The following is a 17,815-nucleotide window of genomic DNA, read 5'->3' on the forward strand; positions in this document are numbered from 1 at the left end:
GAAGAATTTCATCATAGAGTATGTTACATTTACAAAAAAAAATCTTATAAAAATCTTCATACAAAGTAGTGTGACAAAAAATAAATAAAAAAAGTGAATATAATGAATATGACCTTTTATTTTACTTTTTTATTCATTTTTTGCCACCCACTTTGTATGAAAATCTTTATAAGGACAATATTATTGTTTATGATATATCTTTTCGGAGATTTCAAATTATCTTACCCTGTTAATCAATTGATGTCATTACACAGTTCCCTTGTCATTCTTCTTTCCAAAGGCACAAAGATCAAGAAAAAAAGAAAAATTTTAATAACCAAATCAAACATCATCCAAATTCCATCTAAGAATAACCATATAGATTAAAACTAAGTGACAAAATCTGATACAAAAGTACCACTAGACATTTAACTCACATAATAATAAACTAAAAAAGCCCATGTAGCACAATAGTTTTCTCCAAAACTCTAGCTAAGAGAAACTTTCACCCTAGCAGGGAAAAAATTAAAACAGATGAGTACCCCATATAACAAGGGTCTTCATTATACAACTGATATCCATAGCAGCATAGTTCAATTTGCCTTTGTAGTCGCAAACTGTCAAAAAATGATAGAATAAATATTATACAAACCAAATTTATGAAACCACAATTCAGTAACCAAAGTATAATGGAAATTTAGGTACCTCATCCAGAAGTTGATTCTGACTGAGCTGCTGCTTGTCTGGGTCTTCTTTGTTCAGGTGGAGGGCCATCTCGTCGTCTCTCATATCTTTTGCTAACATATTTCGATTCCTTTCGTTGCTTTGGTTGATAAGTAGGATACGTGCATGGAATTATCTCCCCATTTACATATTTATCACCTACAAATAGACAAGATAATATGAAAGGACATTATATGACCATTAGACTACTGCCGCGGTTTGGTTATTCTGACGCTACAAACTATTTATTCAAATGAACAGTGAAGTGGAGAAACTAACCTCCATAATCTTTATTTTTGACATCTATGTAAGAGTCCGGCAACACCCAGAGCACACCCGGCAGTCCTACAATGAACAATACATGTTAGACACTCACAAATCAATACTACAATGAACAATACATGTTAGACACTCACAAATCAATAAATAAGTAAAATAGCTTAAACAATCAAATGTCAGTTATCTGCATACCCTTGAATTTTTCGGAGGTTTCTTCGGATACAGTGCACTGGAATCCAGTGTAAGTGGTGGTGCTGAAAGCATACATATTCTTCTTTGCTTCTTCCATGCTGTAGCCACAATAAAATAAAATTAATATGAGCTTTCTCCATTATTGAAGATTAATGAGGAAAATTACCCAAGACTTGGGCCTAATAACTTAAAAGAGATTCTTGCGATGCTCACTACTTCAAATATGCATCACAATATGCCATCTATACTTATGTTCATTCATCATATGGTTTACTGCCAGTTACTAAGCTAAATTGGAAACAATAATGAGAGTTGAATTATTAATTTCTAGTTAAAACAAGGTTTAAACAATTTGAATAATATCTCCGGTAACACACTTACACACACAATAAACAAAATAAAAATAAGAACTTTCACTGAAGTTTGAAAGTCTCTCTTTGCAAGAACCACTTTTTAACAAAAAGATACAAAATCTAAGAACTACTTCCTCAACAAACAAACACTTTCTCATCCCAACAAACAAGTAAAAGTCACAACACAAAAAACTACGTAGTAAACACACTGAAAGCAGAACCAAGGAAAATTTTCACACAAAACAAAATACCCATGAAACCCTTTCTCATAATCTATCAAAACAACAAACAATCACCTGCCAAGAACAGTAGCAAGAGTGTTGAGATAAGTCTCAATCATTTGCTCTCTAGTGGGAGCTGGGTCTTTGGGGAACTCCATAACAATGAGCCAGTGGTTGTAGTCACATCCCGGTAACATTATCGTCTCCCTTGGTTCATTGCTGCTGCTTCTCTTTGAGGAGTAGTCGCTGTCTGTTGGTCCAGCTTTGACGGTCAAAATTGAGCGAGAGCGAAAGCGAGTTGGGAGGTTGAGACTCAGTGAGTTGGGTCGGAGTCCGAGCGTGACTTGAGGGCGAGGTGAAAGGAGAGATTTTAGCGTGAGAGGAGATGGGGTGTACAAAGTCGCCATCGTTGATTGAGAGAAACGGAGAGACAGCGAGAGTTTTTGTGAAGAGATGATGAGAGGGTAAGATGAGATTTTTGTATTAAGGAGCCGATATTTTCATTGTTTTGGGATTAATTTGGGCTGGGCTTCGGGCCTCCGGTTTAAATATTAAATAGTAAATTCTAAATAAAGGTTTAAGTAAGGAAAAGTTTTCAGTAAATTTTTTTAATAAGTGATCATTTTATATTACAGGTTTATTTGCAACATGAAAGATACGAATACGATCTATATTATTTTAATTTATGATTAAATTTTGATATTTTTCAGATTTTTTTTTTTTTTTTTTTTTTTGGTCAGAAATTTATGGGCGCTTTGTTCGCCAGCTTCTGCAACAATACAAAAATGTCCTGGTCAATTTCGGGATGGAAAGATGATCATTCACAGTCAACAGGTAAAAGAAACAGATTTTATTAGCATTAAAATTGTTCTATAACCATTACTGTTTGCTAATTATTCAAGTGCTTCACTTTATATCTCTTCTCTGGGTTCTTCTGTTTTCTGTGTTTTGAGCTTTGTGTGATGTTGATGGGATTGAAGATGGTGTATTTTGAAGTGTTTATGAGTTTATTTGGATTTTGATTTATGTGTTGGGTGTAATCTTTTTGATTTAGACTTAATTCATGGCCTTTGAGCTGGTTGAGCTTTATCTGGAATTTAAGATACTAACTTGTTGGCAGATTATAAAATAAGACAATTTGAAGCCTTGTAAAACTTACTATTGAATGATGAATCTTAGCATCTTTGTCTTGTGGTCATTTTGTTAGATTCTGGATAAATTTAAACTAGAATAGGCTAAATGACCTCAAACAAACTTCCATTGATGTAACAGAAAATTCTTACTATGAAAACTGAAAAGTTCAATTCGGAACCATAGCGTTAGGTGCTTTCCATGAAGATTTTCACTCTCCAGAAGAAGGGCACCAGCACCATATTCTACACCTAGATAATAAAGCCTTATAGTATATTGCATTCAACAAAGCAACACTGAACAGAAATTTAAAAAAAAAAAAAAACATTATATCCTCAATTAGCTTCTGTAAAGGGTTATACGAGCTTGTGTAGATGCTTTTGGGAAGTTTAGCAACATCTGGAACATTTGGCACTGAAACTGCATGTGTTCTATTTGTTGTTGTGGGTCGCCTGCTAGGATCAGTTTTGCTAAATTAGAGATTATACTAATCCTTTCAAGAACTCTAGCTTTTTCCAGTAAAAACTGAAGAAGTCGCATCTCATTGATACTTCCAAGAAACCCATGTATCACGACTTCTTTAAGAGAATTATGCAGACAATTGAATATCCAATTCTGTGTCTCCCAATAGGTCTGCTCTTCAAAGTCAAAAATGTCTAGAACATCCTCCTGCAACTCTTCCTGTCAATGGACCAATAAGATAAAGATGTTAAAAAGTTACTGGCATTTTATTACAACATTACATAATCCAGTGCAGAACTTAGGAATGCCCACCCAATCGACAATTTCAGGTTCATGCATATGCAGGGTTAGAGTCTCTAAATTTGGGGAACTCCTTAACAAGCAAGATATGCCAGGAAATTCTTGTTTTGCTAGGCCCACGGCCAAACATAAGTGCTTAAGATTATTAAAGGCATTCGGCAATCGTTCTAGCGAATTGTTCCTTGTAGGTAGAACCTTCAATGGAAACAAAATCAGAAGTTTAAGGCAGCAATGAACTTAAATTAAGTGATAATAGATCAAATGAAAACTTTGGTACCTGAATGCTCCAAGTTGTTAGCATTAGAGATTGGCAATGCATTGAACCAGTCATAAGTGAGCCTAGAGCTTCTCCTTGTACATGATCTGCATGTACCTCAGAGATGCCAACAAATACATCTAGAAGTTGAGTCGCATTCCGAACATGGGTTGTCATGAGGTAACTTCCAAGTATTGTCAGCATCAGCAGGCATGGAGTTGATAGATCTATAGAGTATGTTGGCCACACATGTGTTTCACAGTTGACCACTGACAGTTTTTTGATCGTTATGTCTTCATCACTCACCAAAAAATTTTCAGGAATGATGCAGTTTTCCAGGTTCACATCTTGTAGAAGAGGGCTTTTGGATGCTAGCTCAGCTAGTGAGGAGTCAAAGATTTCTACCTGTACTAGAGATAGCCTCTGAAGAGATTCAAAAACTTGAAAGCTAGATGATCTAAAATTGCAAAAGTTCAGGATTAAAGTTTCCAATACTTTGGGTGCAAAACTGCCATGAGGTAATTCATATAATTCAGTAAGGTCAGTGGCTTCATAAAATTGTCCAGCAGAGAAGTCCAAAAAAAGCTCTCTGATTTCATTTTCAAAAGCAAATTTAACCCAGCTATTGATCTTCCTAGTGTATCCAAATACCTCATGTGCTTCAAATTGGAATGATAACAGTAAGTTATTGATAGTGCAACCAGAATGGAGCAGAAAGGATTGATCCACAAACTGTATGGATTTCTCTCGTGCAGCATGTATCAATTGATATAGGGATTGCAGATAATTACGGGTACTTGCAAAATTGCCAGTTAGTGGAAGCTGCAGAAGTTGTATATCTTTTCTGAGGATACTCCTTGTCATCTCTACTTCATTGAAATTCAGGTTTTGTGGAATCACCGAAAAGAAACTTGCAACAATGCCTTTCCATCGTTTTGATAAGAGACTCATTACAATCAACTCTCTGTGTGGAAGGAACGAAAGGATGTGGAATAAAATTGCTTCAGGTATGTAATTCATGTAATCGATGGTGTAAGATTTGTGCTGTTTTGTTCTTCGTTTCACTAAATTTTTGTCCTTGTCATAGCTTCTGCTGTTGCTTTCCATACTCTTGATACTTTGAAGGTTGATTGTTGACTAAGATTGAAAGCTGCCAAAAAGAAAATGCTAATTTTGAATATTTGATGTAGATCCTATGAGTACCAAGTAATTTTTGATGTCTTTGCAAACAGAAAAAACTGTTGATACTTTGAAGGTGATGGATACTGCCTTTTGAAATTAACCCAAGCTCACCTCCTTCACTCACACACAGCAACTCAACACGCACAATAAGCCATTAAACCAACAACCAAGCAATAAACAAGAATAAAAGATGGAATAACTCGATGAAAATTATAGATAATATTGATGTTCAATGTAACAGTAGTTCAATAAGCAAAATAAGCAAATCACAGTAGACTCAAAGGCAAGAAGAACAGCTGGTCTTCGAGGGCCAGCACCTTCAGACAATACACACCCAAAATCCAGAATACCCTCTACACACTCACGTCCCTCATTTTATTCTTGACACACTCAGATTCTTCTTAACCAACTCTGCCACCTGTTACTCTTAGTAATTCCCCTTTTTACCCCTTTCTTTTGTATCGTTGAAACACTAAGGGTCCATCAGAAGATTGATCATTGCTTTGTATAACAGGGTGCTTTTTTAATAAAAGCTGTTTTAAGCAAAGATCCAAGAACATTAAAATTCCTCTTCTTAGTAATTTTTTGATTTCTTAGCAAACAGAAAAGAACAAATAAAGTTTGTTGTCAGTTACATAAGGTTGGTCTGTTCTAGGAAGAGACCTAACCTGACCCTATGGGGGAATTGGTCCTATTAAAACTGAAACAATGTGGACGGGTCTATGTTAAGATGTCCTTTAAATTGAACTAGAAGGCCAACAATACATCTCTTTCTTTGAAAGCGATCTAGTTGTATGGTATTTAGATTTGTGTTGTCTTAAGTTGTGAAGGTTTAATTATTTGATGATTCTAACTTAAAAAAGATTTTACTTATTTTGACAAATTTTCTCATGTGTGACACTTTAGTTTTCTCAGGGGGTCCCTGATAATATTCCTTATGAATACCCAAACCAAATGGAGCATTAAATGGGTTTATTTGGTCTTGTCTTGATGATCTATGGGTTGCTTTGGGGGAAAACTGGTTTGCTTTTAGTTTAAAATTGAACACAATGAATACCTAGTTCTAAATATGCATGAAATTAATTTACAATATTTACAAAGCCTTAACCATCAATTTTTATAGGATAGAAAGAAGTTAGTAATCTTTAATATTTTACTTTAAAAAGCAAGATTCAAATAGTCTCGAATTTTCTTTTTCCAAATTTTCCCTGAATTTTAATTTCATAGTTAGTGATCAACAGTAGAAAGTTATTTGAGTGACATACAGATTCTTTTAACTGAAGAACAAAAAGGCATGAGATAGTGTAATGCATACTTACCTCTGCTTCTAATGTCTGCTGCACGATGAAAATGATAAAATTAGCTCCACGTTGATGAGGGATATGACTTGTGGGATTATGTGATTCAAGGAGAGGAAAAACCTGATTGTTAAAAGTTGAAAAGAAGAAGAGAAGCTAAAGAAAATACAACTGAAGATTGAGATTTGAGAGTGGTGGGGTTCTCTTGGATCCTTTGTTATTTATACAAATAGAGATGGTATCAATGCTGCTTTTAATGCATTTAATTCGCATTTGTCGTATTGCTCGTTTTAGCAAATTGAAATAAATCTTTGATTATTTGCCAAAAAATGACCAATGTCTTGTGAAACCACCTGCTTTAAAGCTTAGATGCTAGGAAATGACACGAATATTAGATATGGTACCATATTTTTCTTTTTCTGATACAAAAAGAAATCCCTTACCTATCTTATTGAGTTAACCGAGTTTGAAATTGTGGACTGCTGTCGGACTCTATGACATGGCAGTCAAGAACTTATAGAATTATAATATCCCAAGTGGGTGGGCCTCCACGATTTGAATCGCTAACCTTTTGGTTTGAACCAAGGGTCTTAATGATTCAACCTAACCCCTAGTGTTTAGATATGGTTGAGTATTTCACTGTGCTTGAAGAGCTAGGATAACATACAACAAGGATGTTCTTATCCCGGATGTTTTCTTCTTTTCGCTCTCATTGCTTTGGTGTCTTCTACATTATGTCTAAAATTTATAGTTAAGCATATTATATTTCTGAGGTAGTTATTTTTATTTTTTAGTATTTTCATAGACAATTCCCCACTTCGGTATGCATAGAGAGATAAAGTGGTATAAAAAGTTGACATTTGGCTGCTAAATTTGGGGCTTGAATGCTTTTCTAATTGGGATTGGGCTTAATGTCAAAATCCTCGACTTTGTTTTCAATAGTTAAACATGTTAGGTGATTAGTTGAGCCTCAGAGACTGGTTTGAGGGCTTAGAGCTTCAAGCTCGTCAGCCATTGCAATCGAAGCATGCTCTACCTGACTGACACTGTACAAGAATTTGAAGGGTGTGGATTAGAAGATGGAACTGAAAGGTTCATAATGATAATGCATCTGTCTGATCATGCAAATGCTCGACTTTATAGTTGCTGGATGAATTGGTCAATCCTGTTGTCTACAGCATTTGTCGCTGCTTGTCTGAGCTCAAATGAGGGTGTGTAAATAGCCTTAGCGGACTAATTTTTGGAAATATGCTCAACAACCTTGAATTAATGTATTTTTATACATATAATATACTGGTTACTTTTAAGATTCCGGTAGATTTATCTTTACATTTCACCGCTTGAATGTCTCCCTATTTTAATCTTATAACCTTTTTGAATTTGATTTATAGAGTTTATTTATGATAACAACTGATGGCTGTCTCAGGATGACCTTGGAGTTCCAGATACATATCGACATTGTTCTGCAAAATTTATTTCATGTATGTTACGATAGTACTGATCCCAGGAATGAACCATTATAGCTTTGACTGAGTTATCGACCTATCAACTGCGCTGTGCACCATGGAACTCCTATCTTCGGAATTGAAAGAGACATTATTTTCGCAATGGAAATATCCACTCTAGCAAACTATATAGGTATAGGAAACTGAGCTTTGTTTAAACCCGGTAACTAGGACACAATGTTTACACCACCAAGCACACTTCTGATAATTTTATTCCTTTCACTTGAAAATGTCCTTGAAATCATTGGCTAGCTATAGAAATAGAAATTCATTGTTGTAAAGGACAAATCGTCCCTGTTGCATCTCTCAGCTTGACAGGAAAGATTTTGGAGAATGTTACAGTTTGAGTTTGGGTTATAGATTTAATTCATAGTAGCCTGACACGTTCAGGATGTATATATCTAGTGTAGTTTACTTGGTTTGTTTCCACAAAATCTGGGTTAAATTCTGTAAGAAATCATGCTTCTTAGTATTAGAAGGTTTTGTAGAGGCCTTCAGTTTCGATTACGAGTTACTTGGGCCATGTAATTGGTATACGTTTGGTTCATAAGCACTCTATTTTGAGAAACAAATTTCTACCAATGGAGAAAGGCATTTGATTATTATTATTATTATTTTTTCTCCGTTTTCAAGATTTATTTATTAAATCGTAAAATACTTTCTAATTGTTCCTTTTTAATAAAGAAATTCCAATTTTATTTTTTAAATTATATAATAAAATGAAAAAATTTCAATATTTATTATTTACAAAAAACAACTCAAATTCCGCTACATTATATTTATGCAGCCAAAGTAAAACTCTTTTTCAGACTTCGCGCAATGGATCTTCTCTGCAACGCATACTCGACCAATTCAGACGACGAACCCGAATCCGAACCCAAATCAAAACCCATATCCAGAAATCCCCTTTTTCCTCCGTCAAAAAGACCCAGACCCAGACCCGAATTCTCGTATCCCCTGACAGAGCCTCGTTCCGTGCCTCTCCCGAACCAACTCTACTCAAGTCTTCACAACGAAACTCCGGTTGCTGGCAGATACATATCAAAGAGAGAGCGAGCGCTTTCCGGTTCCATTGTCCCGACAGTTCCTGAACCCGGCCCGAGCCAGAACCCAACTGTCACTAAACCAGGTATTAGCTTTATTATGTTCTTATTATTATTCTCCAGTTTTTGGTTAATGAATGATGTACTATTAGAGTAGCTTTACTGTGAATGCAATATCTGTGGTGAATGTTGAAATCATGTTTCTACAGTAGGGTTTGGAAGTGTTTCTGTGGATTTTTATTTTTAGTTTTGGGTGGTAGGGCTTTTTGAACTGTTCTTGAGAAGGTATTTATTAAGTTTTTGGAGTGTTACCACACATACAAACTTCCCAAGAAAAAAGAAAAAACTAATTTAGTACAAACTGATGTGGTATAATCATATGCATTACAGCTGCAACTGCATCAATGTATGTGAATTAGTTTATGCAAGTAGTTTGAGTATGTATAAATTAGTTTGTAGGTGTAGCATAGCTCATGTTTCTTTGATTTTTTTTTTTTTTTTTTTCCGAATTTTGACCAAGTACTGCTTTGTATAGTATTGCCCATAATTTGCCTTTTTAATGTGCATTTTCCTGTTGCAATCAAACATTACAAAATAGATGTAGGAGGGATTTTGAATTTAAAAGCGTTTTTTTGTACACTCATCTATTTGAAAGAGTTTAAAGCATTTTTGACTTGGGATTCATTTTTTATATTATATGTTGGTATTTACTTGAACAATTAAAATGGATGGATGAATGGATGATCTCATGTCTCTATGTATGTAATTTTGGTAACACAAATGCATCGTAGGATGAAAGAAGGCGGAGAGGAAGATTGTCAAACATTTAGCTGCATCAGAGATTCGTTTAAAAGTTTTGCATAAGAAGTTTTGTATGCTTAGAGATTAGTGTTCTATGTTCTACGCTATCATGAATAATTTGACACGTACTTTTGTGTTTTGACACTAAGGGTTGTTTAAAACCACGACAGATATAATTCCTATATCAATTCCACATCTCTTACGATTGTATGCAACAGTTTTCTAGGTTAGGAAATATGATGAACAAGCTGCTGCAGTTTGTGGTTTACTGTAGGTGTAATGAATTAGAGCTGGATTACTTTCACTATAATTGCTTGAGATGGTCAAATTATTTAGTAGATCTATCATCTATTCAACTGCAGTAGAGGTAAAGGAAATGGAGTTAGAGTCAGACTTATTTGAAGCTAATTGGCATTGTTGCCAAAATAGACATGTATCTTGATTTAAAAGAATATTAGGTTCACAATATTAGGTTCACATAAAAAAAGACAGTATTACTAAATATTTTCTCATTAAATACATATGTGAAGTAGATCCAATGTTTGGTGCAATTAAATGCATATTCGAACTATTTGGATCCAATGGTTGGTGGAATGATAAAAATTTGAGGCTGCAAAGCCCACATATGCCTAATGAAGTTAGGACTGCATTTGGATTATCTCTTGTAGCACCCTACTTTGGTGGGATATGCATGAGATCATTGCTTATGTAGAACTTGTCCTCACTGATACAATATTCAATTATGTTTAGATTGACTCTTATTTGCCTGATAGAGATTTGTTTCTTCACTTCTATAGTTCATCTTGTTTGCAGTCCTGGGAAGCATTTCAGAATCAGATATACCACATGATATTCTGTCATCATTGAGGTATCGACCAAAGCGCCGTGTACAACAAAGCAGATTATCTGGAAGGCTGTTTGCAGCTCTTTGTTGTCATACAAAAGCTGTGAATACAATACAATGGTCACCAACTCATCGTATGCTCTTGCTATTGGAAAAATAGTTTAAATAATATCTCCTCCTGCAGCATTTCTCCATTTATTTCAGTTGTTATTAATTTTTTTTTTTTTTTTTTTTATCATTTAATTGCCTTGTGACTCCATAACTGAAGGCAACAATGGGTCCTAATATGTTCCTTCAGTGATCCTTCATTTTAGTGCTTCAAGGACATAATTTCTAATTATTTAAGTTGAAGTGTTAAGCTATTTTTTTTTTTTTTATCATTTAATTGCCTTTAACTCCATAACTCAAGGCAACAATGGGTCCTAATATGTTCTTTCAGTGATCCTTCATTTCAGTGTTTCAAGGACAAAATTTCTAATTATTTAAGTTGAAGTTTTAAGTCAAAATATATTATGCTTATTCATTATATTTCTGGCCTTATTGATCTGTTCATTAAAGTTAGTCTGCAGCTCATCTTCTTGCTTCTGCTGGGATGGATCACTCAATCTGCATATGGAATGTGTGGAGCAGACATCAGAAGTTAGCACGTGCTTTTAGCTTCCATAATGCAGCAGTGAATGATGTAAAGTGGTCTCCACAGGGACTTTTTGTGCTTTCTTGTGGCTATGATAGCTCATTGAGGTTAATTGATGTTGAAAAGGGGATAGAGACACAGAACTTCAAGGAGGAACAAGTTATTAGAGTTATAAAGTTCCATCCCGACAACCCCAACCTCTTCCTTTCTGGGGGATCAAAGGGCTCTATCAGATTGTGGGATATTAGAAGGGGCAAGGTGGTACATGAATACATTCGAGGTTTGGGTCCAATTCTTGATGTTGAATTTACCATCAATGGGAAGCAATTTATCTCTTCCAGTGATNTAGAGTTAGTCTGCAGCTCATCTTCTTGCTTCTGCTGGGATGGATCACTCAATCTGCATATGGAATGTGTGGAGCAGACATCAGAAGTTAGCACGTGCTTTTAGCTTCCATAATGCAGCAGTGAATGATGTAAAGTGGTCTCCACAGGGACTTTTTGTGCTTTCTTGTGGCTATGATAGCTCATTGAGGTTAATTGATGTTGAAAAGGGGATAGAGACACAGAACTTCAAGGAAGAACAAGTTATTAGAGTTATAAAGTTCCATCCCGACAACCCCAACCTCTTCCTTTCTGGGGGATCAAAGGGCTCTATCAGATTGTGGGATATTAGAAGGGGCAAGGTGGTACATGAATACATTCGAGGTTTGGGTCCAATTCTTGATGTTGAATTTACCATCAATGGGAAGCAATTTATCTCTTCCAGTGATGTATCGGGAGTCAATATGAGTGAGAATTCTGTTATTGTTTGGGATATCTCGCGAGAGGTTCCATTGTCTAATCAGGTAATAGACTCCTCTGAATAAATTCTATTTTTCTTTAGAGTTCCATGTTAATTATGTCCCTGGATATGCCCTCTTCATGTGGGGGTCATCTCCCTTAGTCTGGATGAAGGATTCTTTTATGCTTTCTAAAATCATTTTACATTTATAAAGTTTCTGCTTAAGTGTGAAGAACAATACACTAATGAGCTAGCATAAGCAAAGAATTGGGATACAGAATATGTTTAGTAGCTCTTCCAGAGTACAGAATTCCCATGCAATCACTATGGTGTCCTCTTTGTATCTCTGGCCTGTAGCAAGACTCCTTTTGTTCACATCTGGTTATTAAAGTTGATTCCACCTTACTTTAACATTCTCCTAGACAAATAGACAAGAGTAATTCTTTAGCTACGCAAAACACAATTGGTTTCCTTTTCACATGGTTTTTACTAATGTTTGAATGTTGATAGCCTTTAGAGATGGGAGGGAATAGAGTACTTCTTATTTAGATGTTAGGTATCCTGTGGATTTATCCTACAATCTGAAGCCAGATCACTCTTCCACAGATTCCAGATTCCTAGACTAAAGATTCTCTGAGAAATTCATTGTTCTCTTTAATTGTGATCTTTACTCTGCTCAGGTTTTTGCATTAGTTTCAGATGTGGATGGTTATTGGATCAAATTGTAAATTGGAAATCATGTTCTGCTTATTGTCAAGGATACAAACTCAAAGAATCACTTCCCTTTGTACAGATCTGGCCTCTTAACTAGTCAGACTACATAATAATTGCTCTAATTAGTTACTGGATTTTAATTGGATACTTCCATTTGAATGGATTGATTATGATCCCATATCAAACAATAATTATATTTTGGATGGACCAGATATATGTAACTTTGCTTATTGTAATTGTTAGGATTGAAGTTCTGATTTACATACAGAGAATATGTTAGTAAATGCGGAAACATGTGTGTAGAGAGTTGAAATGAAATTATTAAGACAAATAAGGAATGAAGATTAGGTCTTGCAGCACAATTACTGGTTTCTGAAATTACATATTTACATCAAGTAGCCTTTTTTTTTCTTTTTCTCTTTTTTTTTTTTTTTTTTTTGCCAAAAGAAAACGCAGTGCTGATAGTGCACCTAGATGCTTCTCCACTAATTGGCTATATGAGAAATTAGAAAATCTTTTTCAAATAAATTTACAAGATATATAATTTCTATATGTATGCTTAATCTATCCTGACAGTAAAGTCACTGCTGGGAAGCACCTTGTCACAACCTCAAAATCATTGCTCTTGTGAGTTCTGATACATGCACCATCGTTTTTATGGGGAAGTACCAACTTGACTGTCCAAGTTGGCAATCCAATAATGGAATTTTTTTTAGAGCATCACCTCACCCATGTCCATCTTTTCCTAAAGTTTCTGTCCACTTAACGTTAATTAATAATTGATTACATGACTCGGGAAATGTTCTGATTCTCCCATAAAGAAGCCTTTGAATTTGGCATTATCGTGTGTAATTACGCAACTTTTGGCTTTTCAAGTATGGTGTTGAAAACAGAAGACTGAATGACTAGTATTCCATCATGTCAAAATTTATATCCCTTGACAATTCTATTGTTTGTTAGTGCTACCATGCTTGTCTTAAAGCTGTCTACTTTTAGAATGTGGTTTTGGATTAAGTAGATCCTAGCACAATGTGTTAGTTTTCCATATTGCTGATTAAAAATGCATTCTGGTGGGGTGATGTTATATCAAATGTGAATTACCATTTTAGACTGATTGTTAACAAGACTGACTACCAACAATTTCTTTGGTTCAGTTCCTTTTCTGTTTGTAATGTTTTCTTCCTTCTGTATCAGGTTTATGTGGAAGCCTATACGTGTCCCTGTATTAGGCACCACCCGTTTGATCCCTATTTTGTTGCACAGTCAAACGGAAATTATATAGCAATTTTTTCTTCAAGTCCTCCTTTCAGGCTTGACAAGTACCGGAGATATGAAAACCATGTGGTATCTGGGTTCCCAATCAAGTGCAATTTCAGCTTGGATGGAGAGAAGCTTGTGTCAGGCTCCTCAGATGGTTCTATTTACATATATAACTGTAGATCCACAAAGCTTGATAGAAAAATCAAGGCGTATGAGCAGTCTTGCATAGACGTTGCTATCCATCCCATCCTGCCTGACATAATTGCTTCGTGCAATTGGCATGGAGATATTTCAGTATTTGAATGAGACAGCTTATCCAACATCTAATGCAACAAATTTTGTTTCTGGACCTTTTGGTAACTTCCTTTGGCAACCATGCGACAGTGACTCTTGCAACTTCACTGTACTGTGATATATATATATATATATATATATATTGATTGTTCTAATGCTTGTATCCGTCAAATGTTTGTAATGTAAATATGCAAATGAAACTGAGCTCTTTTTTTGCTTCTTTTGTTGAAACACAGCCTATCATACATCAGTACAGATTCCAGAAGTCTTCAGTTTGTTCCGATACAATGTTCTTATACCTCATAATTATAGAGGAAAATGTCAATCAAGAGGTGGACATCACGGCAAATGTGAACCAGTTTAAGTGTGACATAGTCAATTATGGGCAATAATGCTGTCACTATTCTATTTTAAAGTTCATCTGCTCAAGCTGATGGCATTTTGATTAATACCCTTTTGAAATAACAACTCTGAACCATAACCTTACTGATCTCTTTGTCGGATTAATAACATATTGAATCTTGAAGTGCCAATGAATTGAGGATTCGGGGGAATATTTTTGAGTATGTTGAAGAAAAATGAATAGAAAATGTGTTGAAGATGTGAAACGTGGATGTCTAGATACCCCTAACCCATACCTACCATCATACAACAAAAACAAAAACAAAACAGGTATAATTCATTTAAAGAGAGAAGGTGATGTGGGGGCATACTCAAAAGCTGTGTTTTATGTTCATCCACCACTTCCTTTTCATTACAGAAGAGAGGAAGAGAGGGGGGGGCCAATCCCAAATTCGTACTTAAAACAAAACATAATTATGCAATTTTCTTTTTCCATTCTTCATGGGGGTCAATTTTTAGGCAGACATGACACACCACCTCTCTTTCTAGTAGCGTTTACAAACAGGGCCAACACTTCTTCCAAAACCCCTTATTTTAACACAAACCTCATAAACAAATACCCAGAAAATACAAATTTTAAGAAAGCAATATGCTTATATCTCAATTTTCCATAGCACTATCTAGACAAAGCAGCAAATGTTGAAAACATGAATGGTCCACAAAGCCTAATTGAAAAATGTTTATATTGGATAATAAATAAGTGAGGAACACATTTATGTAATCTATCTCCAAATTATACATATTTAGTTTTGTTTTCAATTTCCATATGAATATGTTCCCCACTTTACTAGGTCTGAATCTCACACTAAATTCTAAAATCTATGTTGTTTGTATTGTCATCCCATTTAGTTCAAAAAAGAATGGCAAAGTAAATAAATTTAATGTGCCCCTACAACTAAAAGACTTTAGCTGCTACTACTACTAGTACAACAAATGAGTGCAATGATAATCTAAACCAGAGATAAAAATATTTTTTTCTTGGGTATTTGTGGTGTAAGAGAGTGTTGGCACCATTAAGGACCCACTGGCTACCGTAACTGGGGACATGAAAAGATGGGCTGAAAGGTTTTACCTAAGCATATTGATCACTTGGATTGGACATAAACTCAAGGAGTCTAAATCACAGTTTGCTTTTTTGATTAGCAAACCAAAAACCAACAATTAATCAAAAAGAGGAATCTTAAACCAATGCTTAACGATGGAGAATTGTTGCTTTGGAATCATAAAAACACTGCTAGCTGCTACTACTACTACTGCTACTTTTAAAAGCCATCTACATCTTCATCTTCTTTTGCTAAGCATTCATTCATTCTTTTTTCTTTAGAAGGATTAATGTTTATCCTCTCCTACATGGTAGAGCATAATCAAAATGTTTCTGCATCAACACACAAAGGTGTAACATATCACTTACTATTCCAATCTCAGCCCTAAAAAGTGAGCCGACAAACTCATTTTATTGCTATTACCATGTGATTTGTGGGCATACCCAGTTCACCCATTTGCTTTTTTTTATTTATTTTCTTCTTCAAATGCTTCAAATTTTTTTATAAAAAAAAAAAATGTCCATTTTTTCCCAATTTGGGAAATATGCCTTATTAGGCCATGTAGTCATTCATCAGTGCTACCATACTTTATATATATTTATATATTATTTTTATATCATGATTATAATCTAAGCCTCACACTTAACTAGAATTTCTCATGGTAATGATTTTGTAAAAAGCTATATTATTATTTTTTAATATCTTTGTCACCAGTTCTCACCACCAAGTTTTCAATGGACACCAGAAGAAGCTGAGTCCAGCTAGCTCTAGCTCTTTAGATTCTGTATGTCATGTTGTTTGCTTTTAATTTAAAAGAAAGATTTGATTTCAGCTTTTTGATTACTTTTCTTTCTTCAATTCAACACAAAACACAGTCTTCTCCATCATAGTAAACTTATATATATATATATATATATATATATATATTAATTCTGTGATGCATGGCACATTCAACTTCTAGTCAACCACACTTTGCCATTCTCCTGTTAGCTTTACCATTTTATGTTCCATGAATATCTCAATAATTCTTGTTTTTTCTAAACAAAAATATATACCCTCTTCTCTTTTTGTTATATTATTCGCAATCTCATTTAGTTTTTAATATACAAAATTGTAAGACGCTTGGAGATAGACAACAATGATTCTAAATTCTTGGATGAGTATTGAAATTGACTTACTGTCGAGAGAGGAACAGTTTTGCATAAATTTTGGGTCACTTTACCGACAAGAATGGAGGCACAGTAAGTGGATAAGCTGTAGCAGAGAGCTCCATGATGAACAAGTATTAATAAAGCACGCATATATATATATATATATATTAAAACATTCAGGTGAAATGAAATGAATAAGAGTTAACAACAAACACACCAATTCCTCGATTGGGTAAAACTCACTTTCACTGAAAGTGAAAGAAATAAACAATAATAAAGTTATAATAATAAATAAAGTGTCACATTAATGGATGGAGACTTGGATCCATGAGGGTGCATGATATATTTGATTGAGCTTTTGAGTAAAAAGAGAAGTAAAACATGTGTAGCTTTTGCGGTAGTGGGTTATTGATAGTTTTGTTGGAGAGAAATTATTTTTAAACCTTTTTGTAGTTTTAGCTTAGAAGGGGTTATCTTATCTATATTTAGAGTTAAAGAGCATGAAAATGGAGAACACATGGGCATCAAACTTAACCTGAATTCATTTAACTTTCTCTACATTTGAGAATATTGTAAGGACATGTCCGGAATATGGTACATCCCAAAGTACCAACATTTTGTGTTGTGTTACCATGTCATTTCAAATCTATCTTTCTACCAGTTTATGATAGTGCATAATGCTATCCATGTCGGCCATTTCTGTGTCGGCAAGATGAATTTTTTCTTGTAAAATTTCATGAAAAACATGTTAAAAGCAAGAAACTGAGCATCCAAATGAGTCTTCAAGTCATTCAATGAGCATATTCGAAGACCTATCTTACTATTACTTTTTTAATTTGTTACCCACTTGAAATTACTATATGAAAATAAGTCGTCTCTCAACTTCAACAAAAGGATGAATGGCCCACCGTTAGTGGTTTGAGGCTCGATCACAAAGTGAGATGGGGTCATTGATGGATGTAAAA

General features: G+C 34.7%; 2 protein-coding genes and 1 long non-coding RNA gene across 3 annotated transcripts; 2 read left to right on the forward strand and 1 right to left on the reverse strand.

The window, feature by feature from the left end:
* Positions 1-344: 344 nt before the first annotated feature.
* On the reverse strand, positions 345-2,222 carry LOC116139950 (multiple organellar RNA editing factor 9, chloroplastic-like). The gene is made up of 5 exons (XM_031425595.1): positions 1,823-2,222; positions 1,174-1,271; positions 982-1,047; positions 685-861; positions 345-596 (listed from the first exon to the last, which is right to left on the reverse strand). The coding sequence occupies exons 1-4, from the start codon at positions 2,152-2,154 to the stop codon at positions 686-688; spliced, it is 672 nt and encodes a 223-aa protein (XP_031281455.1). The 5' UTR covers positions 2,155-2,222; the 3' UTR covers positions 345-596; position 685.
* A 253-nt stretch (positions 2,223-2,475) lies between these two features.
* On the forward strand, positions 2,476-8,329 carry LOC116139947. The gene is made up of 3 exons (XR_004129532.1): positions 2,476-2,581; positions 4,217-4,903; positions 7,803-8,329. It is a non-coding gene; the product is annotated as an uncharacterized LOC116139947 (long non-coding RNA).
* A 346-nt stretch (positions 8,330-8,675) lies between these two features.
* Positions 8,676-14,379, forward strand: LOC116139830 (WD repeat-containing protein 25). Its single transcript, XM_031425480.1, has 4 exons — positions 8,676-9,010; positions 10,539-10,703; positions 11,566-12,050; positions 13,895-14,379. The coding sequence occupies exons 1-4, from the start codon at positions 8,701-8,703 to the stop codon at positions 14,264-14,266; spliced, it is 1,332 nt and encodes a 443-aa protein (XP_031281340.1). The 5' UTR covers positions 8,676-8,700; the 3' UTR covers positions 14,267-14,379.
* Positions 14,380-17,815: the final 3,436 nt, after the last annotated feature.

This window comes from Pistacia vera, unplaced genomic scaffold (genome assembly GCF_008641045.1).
Source record: "Pistacia vera cultivar Batoury unplaced genomic scaffold, PisVer_v2 Contig36, whole genome shotgun sequence".
In the NCBI taxonomy this organism is placed as follows: domain Eukaryota; kingdom Viridiplantae; phylum Streptophyta; class Magnoliopsida; order Sapindales; family Anacardiaceae; genus Pistacia; species Pistacia vera.